The sequence below is a fragment of the Trachemys scripta genome, chromosome 1 (assembly GCF_013100865.1).
Source record: "Trachemys scripta elegans isolate TJP31775 chromosome 1, CAS_Tse_1.0, whole genome shotgun sequence".
NCBI lineage: Eukaryota > Metazoa > Chordata > Testudines > Emydidae > Trachemys > Trachemys scripta.
The window spans coordinates 145373487-145383525 of NC_048298.1; the positions used below are offsets into that span (position 1 = coordinate 145373487).

The following is a 10039-nucleotide window of genomic DNA, read 5'->3' on the forward strand; positions in this document are numbered from 1 at the left end:
AAGGTCTTCCCTGGTGCAGGCGGTACCATGCACCTCTCTAAAACCAAGCTGAGGCTCATTTCAGTGCTAAAAAAGCTGTTGGCCCAGCATAGAGCCCTATGCCCCGCAACCCATTGTCTCGCCTGGCTGAGGGGCTAAGCGTCCTCCAGACCAGTGGTTTTCAACCAGTGGTCTGCAGATCCCTGGGGGGTGGAGTGGTACACACTACATCTAAAAGAAGAACAGGAGTACTTGTGGCACCTTAGAGACTAACAAATTTATTAGAGCATAAGCTTTCGTGGACTACAGCCCACTTCTTCGGATGCATATAGAATGGAACATATGTTCTTCTTTTTGCGGATACAGACTAACACGGCTGTTACTCTGAAACACTACATCTAAGATTTCCAAAGGGGTCCCCACCTCCATTCGAAATTGTTTAGGGCTCTGCAAATGGAAAAAGGTTGCAAACTGCTGTCCCAGGCTATTAGCTGCTTTGTTGAACAACCCTGGGGCCACCATGTCCCTTCCTCCTCCCCCCCCCCCCCCCCCCCATACCAGCCAGGCTGGGTGTGCCTCCAGGTGTATTGGACATTTGGGCTAGCACTAAAGAAATGTGCTGGAGAACACTCTGAGGAGTCTCACTGAGCATAGTGTATAATGTATATGGTGAGATTGGTGTCTAAAGCTTCTTTATTAACTTCCATGCAAAATGCCAGTGGTGTTTTTCTAGATGAGTGGGTAGCCAATATTTTGGGAGCGAGGGAGCAAACATGGCCAGAGCCTGCATATCCAGAGGCTAAGGTTTCTATCACGGGCTGCTTTCGACTGTTATAATTTGTGGCACGGATTCAGTGAGAATCTGCTCTGCTGAAAATATTTGGGCTGTGAAAACTCCCACACTGTGACAGATGTCAAGTCCAATTAAGCGACTCGTGTCCAGGTTTCTGTCCAATAGGATTTCCCATTAAATATCAATTTAAGGGGGGGGGGGGAATGCCATCCTTCTTTCCCTATGCCTTTATCTCTTCCACCATCTCCAGGCTCAACCCTTTGGTACCAGGAGAGAATCCACAGCATCTCTCTGTTTCTCTCCCTTTGCCACCTTTCCCAGCTTTTCTTTGCTTCGCTATCACTACAAGCAGGGACTTGCACTTTTTCACCAACATCATCTCTTGCAGCATTTCCAAGCCACTGGCAATGTTTTCTTTATATATACATAAATAAAAGAGATAAAGAAGGAGTTGGGACAGAAGGATACGAGGTATATTTTAAATCTGATCTTCAAGGACTGGAAGAAAACTAAACATTTATTTCCCTCTACCCCAGTAAATAAATACATACATAAAAAGAAGAAGGGGACGCATCATTATTCCTGATTTACAGTACTGTGTGCCTGGGAATAGAAGAGACATCAGCTGAACAAAGCCTATCTCTACCAAACAATCTCACTTCTGAGCCAGATCATATCAGAGACCTGCATATCATTCTCTCTTTACAGGGGTAAGCCAAGGAGTACAACATACATTAAATCTTATCCCGACCATCATCTTTATCGATTGTGCTGCTATTAGGAAGGAGAGGGGGGAAATATCTTGATTGTGTTTATCTCTGCATCTCTTTTGTTATTTATCGAGACCCGGGAGGAGGAAGAGAAGGGGAAAACGGCACTTTTCAACACATTCTTCCCTCCCACCCCCCGCGAAACACACCGGCTACTGATATATTATAGATCTCTGGGAGAAAAAAAGACTCTGCTGGGGAAATGTATTTCTAATACGTCTTAAATTACCTACGTTGTTATTTATACTCTCCAAAAATTAGATAACATCTTCCATTTCTGGACTTGCGAGGCCATCACAAGGAATGAGATCTGCCTTTTCCAATTCAGATAGAACAACTCGCTGCTTTTAATTTATTTTTATTTTTGATTTTGATTTTTCTTTTAAATGTTCCTCTCCTGGAGTTTTGAACTGTAAAAGCACCAGGGTGGGGGAAAGGGGGCTTTAAGAAAGACTGTTGCAAAGACTCAGGCAAGGTAAGCTCTCTTTAACTTATATTCTTTTGCAGGTGAAATTGGAATCGTTTTATTTGAAATCTCTCTTTGTTCAGATTGCCAACATAGACGCTGGATATTGTTTGAGATCAATCCAAATCGGAAAGAAAGGGAATTCAATACGCTGTATGGACAAACCTTACAGCAACTTTCTCCTATAACTAATGCTATAATTTCCCGTTTTATATGTTGCCACGCTGTAAATTTCTAAAGCTATTTATCTATCCGTTCTTTCCAACCAACCTCTCAGCTGAAAGGCGCTATTAATATTTTTCAGAAGATCTCTGATATTTAACCTGCGTAGTGGCTTGTTATTTTGTTTTGTATTCTTGCTTTCAGAACCTCATTAGTAAAATAATCAGCATTTTAAAATAGCAATAAGCAATTCGGAAAGTTCTAGTGATCTCCGAGTCTCTTCTCAATGAAGAAATGTTGCTGTTTTTCTTTCCCCCTTTTTTCTGTTTTGTAATCGTTTCATGTTTGTTTCCTTTGCTCTCTACACAGCTTCCTGCAGCTCCACTGTTTGTTTTCTTGACACATTCGCTGGCATATTGATAGACTTTTAATCCGTGTGGAGGTGTTGTAATAAAACAACTAGCTACAGAGAGATCTGTATTTTAGACTCTGAATTCCCACTCAGCCTTCCCTCAAACGAAGCCCCTCAATGTGAAAAGCATTTCAAATAGGCTGAAAGCTTACCTGACACTCACCCTTTATTATTAATTATCCTGATTATTTTATTTTAAATCTTTAATGTGTTCTGAATCATGCAGTCTTTCGTTTTGAATATTTTTTTTTTTGCAAACTGGTTCTGAGTAATAAAATAAAATAATAATAATAATATTAATAATAATAATAAATTATTAAATGCCCACAGTAGTTACGATCATAAACTTTACATTGAAATATTTTGTAATCCTAATTTTTGTGGTAGGATGATGTATTCCCTCCCCCACCCCACATTTGTGTCCAAGGTTATTCTCTAGTTGCCTGATGTATTGTTTTATTACATGCCGGCATGTCCATATGAGTTCCTGGATTTGTATTGCTGTCTACATGACAGATGGTGTTCCGTGAAGCTGCAAGAAGATACGATTCAATTTTCTTTTGAAAGGCACGTCTAAATTCATTCATTTATTTATATATTTTAGAAGGAGGGAGAGAGAGAATGAAAAGAAATGTGAAAGTTTTTTTTAAAACCATCTTTAATAACCTGGAATCCAGAAATATCCCCATCCAATCAGTTACTCTGACGCTATAGATTCAAGAAAATTAGCATGAGAAAGCAGCCCCGCATTGTAGGAAGAATAGAATAGAGGAGATACATTAGATCCTATAGGTTTGATTGTATCTCCCCCACACTTCCACACTGGCCTTGTTATGGTTAAGGGGTCTTGAGTTATATGTCTTTCTATTTTAAGCCATCAAATCCATATTGGATTCCATTTCCGTGTTAAGAAAAAAAAGTTTAACAGACAATTGTTAGAGGGGAAATACTGTATTTAGAAATGGAAAATCTATTTAATATTTGGAGAGTAGCTGAATTATTGTTTTATTATTCTTTTATTTTGTTATTGCTCCCTGGGCCTGTTTCCACAAGTAAACAAACTAGGAAAATGATCAGAGGAAGAATATTCTGTAAAAGCTGTTGACAGCTGTTAGATTGTAAATTATACAGTATGGTTTATTGTTGTTATTATTATTCCTGTGATCATTGGTAGTAACCCTTTCCACTTAATAAAAGAATGGATTTGATTCCTTTATAGAAATCTCCCTGTTATAACCTAGGTAAGATCTAATGTTTATCTTTTGTATTTTGTATTTTACCGAGATGGGGGTTGTTTTGTTCAGAACCAGTTAGTTGGGATTTACAACCCCTTGAGAGAAGTAGGGAGGAGGCTCAGGCAAGGGGAAGGACATTGGTAATTATTATTAAGTAATTAATATTTATAATTATTTATTATAATTATGTAATGTTATTTTTCAAAGCCAGGTAAAGGGAGATATAATCAGAGGCTCGAGGGCATGGTTCTACTCTGCAGTAACACCTCTGAAGTCAATGACACAAAGCTAAAACTGACACAAGTGAGAGAATCGAACCCCAGTCTAGTTTGGTTAGACCCAACCTGCCTTTGTGCCCAAACGCATTGTTGTCTCGTTGTTATCAACAGGCCCTATCTCTAGCGGGTCTCCTGGTTTGATCTGGTGTCTCTTTCTCCTTGGGCTAAATTGTTCTCCCTTGCAACGGTGTCAGTCTGGAGTCACTCCCGTGCCTTGGCTAGAACGACTCCAGCAGGGTACACCAGCGCGTGTCAAGAGCACAATGCGGCCCTGTGTCCTGACCTGGGAGTCGATCACCGGCTTGCTCTCCCCAGAGCGGAGGGGCACCGTCCCTGGCACTTTCAAGGCCAGGGAGTGTCATTCCAGCCCGGATTGGTACTGACAGATGAGCTCCGCGTGCGGGGCGGGGCTGGGCCGGGCCGGGCTCCCAGACCCTCGCCCAGGGGAAAGGGGCTTTGCCTTGTAACAGTAACAGTGTGGACTTTTCTATTTTGTGCCTTCCTCCTTCCCTTATCCCTCCCCTCTTCTCCCCCGCCCCTTCCCCTGTCCGTGTCACTTAAGGGTCATTTCCCCACCCCACCAAAATGATGCTCAGCCCGGACCAAGCGGCGGATTCCGATCACCCCTCCTCGGCTCCCTCGGACCCGGAGTCCCTGGCGGGGACCGACGCCAAGGGGCTGCTAGGCTGCTGCGTCTCGGACCCGGAGCCAGTGGAGGAGGGCGGCGGCGAGGGCAAGGGGGGCGGCCGGGCGGCCCTGCACCCCCAGCAGCTGAGCCGCGAGGAAAAGCGGCGCCGGAGGAGGGCCACGGCCAAGTACCGCTCGGCCCACGCCACTCGCGAGCGGATCCGGGTGGAAGCCTTCAACCTGGCCTTTGCGGAACTGCGCAAACTGCTGCCCACCCTGCCCCCGGACAAAAAACTCTCCAAGATCGAGATCCTGCGCCTGGCCATCTGCTACATCTCCTATCTCAACCACGTGCTGGACGTGTAGGGGCTGGGCCGCGGGAGAGAGGGACCGCGGAAGCACTGATGGAGGAGAAGGAGGCGACGCGCACTGCCGGGAGGTGATACTGAGAAGGGGAGACACTTGCAACATATTCCACCTGGGGAAGGGAGTGGGCATCCTGGGGGCCCTCTGAGCGCTTCCTGGCACACCCTGGGGTGTATCTGAATCTTTCGGGTTTAGCTTTGGGGGGTTCCCCCAGAGTCTTTCGGGTCAGACATTGCAGATGCATCTGCGTTTTCCAAGACAGCTGTAGGGCGTGATAACCAGCCAAGATCATTCATATCAATAGGCCAACTCGCTGTCTCCTGCAGGGCTAGCTCCTTTGGAAACCACTCCAGACTTCGCAGGTAACATTTCATTGTCCTCCCTTTCTTATTGAAGGAGAGCTCAGAGCTCTGATGGCTCTAGGGGACAAAAGCTCCGAAATTAGAGACTTTTTTATTTCTCCTCCATGAAAATCGGACAGTGCCCTACACAAAATGCAAGAGACGAGTTTGTTTTTCACACGAGATCTTTTACAATTAGCCTCCGATTCAGCAAAGCACTTAAGCACTTGCCAGGTCAAGGGGACTTTAAAACGGGCCTAAGTTCTGCAAGCTTAAGTGCTTTGCTGAATGAGGACATTAACGACTCAGAAGGTAAAAGGAAGCTATAAAAGAACATAAAAAGGGAAAGGGCAGATGCATTTCCAAAGTCTTCTGGGGGTATATAAAAATATACTGAATATTTTGCAAGGTTTTCTTTTTTAAAATCATTTCCCACCTATACCGCAATGTGGAAGAGCAGTCTGGTGACTCAAATATAGAAAGTCCAGTTTTAGAAGGAAAATGTAAAATCAGATTGTTTTTCAGGCTGTCAAGTGCCCCTTTATATATCCAAAAACATCTACTTGTGACCTTAAACATGTGACCCATGGGTGCAGTTAAAAATAACTATTTTTTATTTAAGTTAGAAGGAGTAGACAATTTATTTTTTTCAAGACCTATTTATTTTTCTGAGTGGTGGCAATTTTACTTTGGATACTTTGTGCCAATTGGTTTATATAGTCGAGTGTTTACACTTTCTCCTGTGGAATATTATGTCTAACTTTTCAAGTGTTTGTTGGGATCAATACAGTGGTTATTTGTTTTTTGCTCCAATTATATTGCACTTGTATATGACAACCTTCCCTTCCGCCCTGTTTCTAAGTATATTTTATATATTAAGACATTTGTTCTTGAAGGATTTTTCTTTTTTGTGTGGGATCAACACTAGCACTTCACTAGAGGTTTTTTTTTTAAATACTTGTTGTTATTCTGAATTATAGTTATGTCTGAAAAGTACTTTACAAACAGTTTATAAGGGAAGTAGTTTTTTGTCTGTGTGTGCGTGCGTGTGTGTGTGTGTGTGTATGTGTGCGTGCGTATGTATGTGTGTGGTATTTTTTTAGGAAATGACTTTTTTCCTAAAAAAAAAAAATAAAAAAAATAAAAATAAAAATAAAAAAAAATCCAGGACTACTTTCCTTTGTAACAACCAAAAAAATTCTATAACCTGAAAATGTTTCATGTTCTCTGCTGTGAATCTCTCAAAACAAGGAGCGCGTTTTAGAGACAAGAAAAAAGAAAAAAGAAGTCTGCGATCCAAAGATTTTAATCTTTTTCAGGGTTTTTTTGTGTGTCTTTGTTGCTTTATATAATGCAATATTTTGTAGTGAAAATAGATAAATCTGGTTTCTATCTGACGCGTTTTTCATATCTCTCATGAATGGTGCGCTGTTTTGCATATAAATAAAAGTATCAAATAAAGCTGGTTTTTCCTAATTATTTTTCTTTGTTTTTTCCATAAAATGGAAATTAGAAAGGATGCACAGCCAGTATTTGCACGAGGTTTTTGAAGCCTTCTAAAGTTGTCTATGAAAGAGTCTCAACAGGTAGCATAAAAAGGGACAGTTTCTGTCTGATACTAAAGATAATAATTTACCTGATAATAAAGAAATCCCTCAAATAAGGCCCTGATCCTACAACTGGGCTCAACAGATTCAGTTGCAGGATCGGTGCCTAACTGTGTATGAGCTGCAGGACATTTCTTTCATCCCCTGCTCATTCCACTGGGCCTCTGGGTAGCACACTTTAAAGTTCAGGCTGTGAAGTCAAATCAAACCTTTAGAACCACCTGTTTTTACAAATTGTTTCTGACGCATTCATCTATGAGGCTGGTATTTTACATGCTTTGTCCCTGCCTGAATGTGAGGTGTTTGGTTTTTTTAAGTTTAATTAAAATCCCTTCTGCCAGTTCTGATTTGGGTTCAGTGAAATAAAAATACAATTTTCTTGTTTATAAAAACTCCAACCCCACTTATTTGGACAGGGCTACAGCTAAAATGACTGACATTTGAAATGTGGCATTAACGTAGACCTGATTCTGTAAAGGTATATTACCGGGGTGAAAATCTCACTGTGCAGAGGACCGGACAAGGCCTAAGCACCACTTAACTGACAATTAAGCTCTTGTCTGGCTCCTCTGCATGGGGTGAATTTTACCTACAGTGCTTTACACTATGAGTAGTCCCATTGACTATAGGACACATCTTTAACCTTCACCGTAGTAATGATGTCCATCATCAGGCCCACAATCTTCACTGATGAATAGAGGCTTTGCTTAGTTTGAAGGGAAAAAAAAAGATTTGATTAACCACAGTCCTGACCAGCTGAACAACTGTACACTGAGAAGGTACAGTAGAAGATGTTAACTCTAAAGGCGCATATTTTCATATGCACTGTGCAGCATATACAGATATTGCAGCCAGATGCACCCTTTTCAAAATGTTACAACTTTAAATGATCATGTAATTTTAAAACTTTTGCTCCAGTTTTCTTCAAATCTGGCTTGTTTCCTGTAGACCACACAGAGATTGATCCATTATGCCAAGTGTGATAACAATTGACTGAGCAGATTTGAAGTTATGAACATTTCCATTCAGCAAGCCCTGGCACTGCCTTAATTCACACATACTTACAAGGTCCGTAGACAAGTGTGGAAATGCACATTAGGGCCAGATTCTACTCTCAGTTACACAGCTGTAAATCAGTAGTAAGTCCACCAGGGTAAATAGGCTGCAGTACTAACATACAGAAATCAATCCTTGGCTGACTGGTGCCTCTAAGTGGACCAGTTCCTGCTTTAACTGAAGTCAATGAGGGGTGAGGGGTAGTAACAGGATCAGATCCTAAGTATCAGAGGGGTAGCCGTGTTAGTCTGAATCTGTAAAAAGCAACAGAGGGTCCTGTGGCACCTTTAAGACTAACAGAAGTATTGGGAGCATAAGCTTTCGTGGGTAAGAACCTCACTTCTTCAGATGCAAGTAAGGGAAATCTCCAGAGGCAGGTATAAATCAGTGTGGAGATAACGAGGTTAGTTCAATCAGGGAGGATGAGGTGCTCTGCTAGCAGTTGAGGTGTGAACACCAAGGGAGGAGAAACTGCTTCTGTAGTTGGATAGCCATTCACAGTCTTTGTTTAATCCTGATCAGATGGTGTCAAATTTACAAATGAACTGGAGCTCAGCAGTTTCTCTTTGGAGACTGGTCCTGAAGTTTTTTTGCTGTAAGATGGCTACCTTTACATCTGCTATTGTGTGGCCAGGGAGGCTGAAGTGTTCTCCTACAGGTTTTTGTATATTGCCATTCCCGATATCTGACTTGTGTCCATTTATCCTCTTGCGTAGTGAGATAATTCCAGTTGTCAGTTGATAGCTGATGCCAGTTAATTATAAACAACTAAGTCTTTTGCTCCCCACTTCTTTCTTTTTCTTAAAAATCAAAATCATCATCATTGAGGAAATAAACACAAGAAACAAAGTTAGTGCAATGTGAAATCTGCGTGGTTAAACATGCAAAAGCCAGGAAATGCCAAAATGAAGATCAAATAAACAACCTTAACTCTACCCCCTTGTGCTTATGCATTATGAGACAGATACCATCCTCAGCTCATAGGTGATCTTGGATACACTGTACCTAAGTTAGTAGCAAAATGTATTATTATTTGACTTACAGGATGTGGTCACATGTTAAGGACTATATCATTTTGTGCAAGCCCACCAGCAGGCAGAGTGCAAACTTAAAATGAATATTGCTGACTTTTTAATGTTTAAACCTGTAACGTTAATGTTGCACTAATGTGTTTTTTTGCATTTAATGTTAGACGTGATCCCATGCTGCAACCATGGGTATGAACATGCTCAAAACTCGGGAAAGTTTAGTTCTGAATCTAGACCTAAATCTGGCCCAGAACAACATGGCTCAGGTCCTTCTCTAATTAATACTGATATAAAGTATAAGACAGAGACCTGGAAAATACCACTAACATACATACATGGGAAATGCCTCCAATGTACAGACCTGGGGCATTCCACTAACAGATATCCAGCATGCCATTAATATAAAGAGATAAGCCATATCACTAACATATAGCAACGGGAGCATAGTACTTCCAATATATGACAAAGAATGCTGTGCTAATATATTGACAAGTGCATGTGAATAACATCAGACATGAAGCATGCAACAAACAACAAACACAAGGCATTCTACTGAAACACAGAAATGGATCCTGCTACTAACATAATGACAGAGCTCAAACTACTGCACACAGACAATGGACTAACATAAAGATATGGGGCACAACTCTGTACCACTTTATCCACAAGTGTCACTTACACAGGTAAGCTTACTGACTTCAAAGAGCCAATTTGCATAAGTAAGGGCTCCTTACATATGCATTGTGCAGTGTATAATGCTCATGTGCATAAGAGATTGCAGGGTCAGAAGCACAGAGCATTCTACAAAACATGCAGACATGAGTTATGCTGCTAACAGACAGGCATACATGAGGTAAACTATTTCCAGACATGAAACATGCCTCTAACCTTTAAGCATGGTACATGCTATGTTTATTCA

The 10039-nt window shown here is 41.5% G+C and overlaps 1 protein-coding gene across 1 annotated transcript; it reads left to right on the forward strand.

The window, feature by feature from the left end:
* Positions 1 to 1004: 1004 nt before the first annotated feature.
* Positions 1005 to 6896, forward strand: NHLH2 (nescient helix-loop-helix 2). Its single transcript, XM_034788831.1, has 2 exons — positions 1005 to 2017; positions 4658 to 6896. The coding sequence occupies exon 2, from the start codon at positions 4681 to 4683 to the stop codon at positions 5086 to 5088; it is 408 nt and encodes a 135-aa protein (XP_034644722.1). The 5' UTR covers positions 1005 to 2017; positions 4658 to 4680; the 3' UTR covers positions 5089 to 6896.
* The last annotated feature ends 3143 nt before the right edge of the window (positions 6897 to 10039 follow it).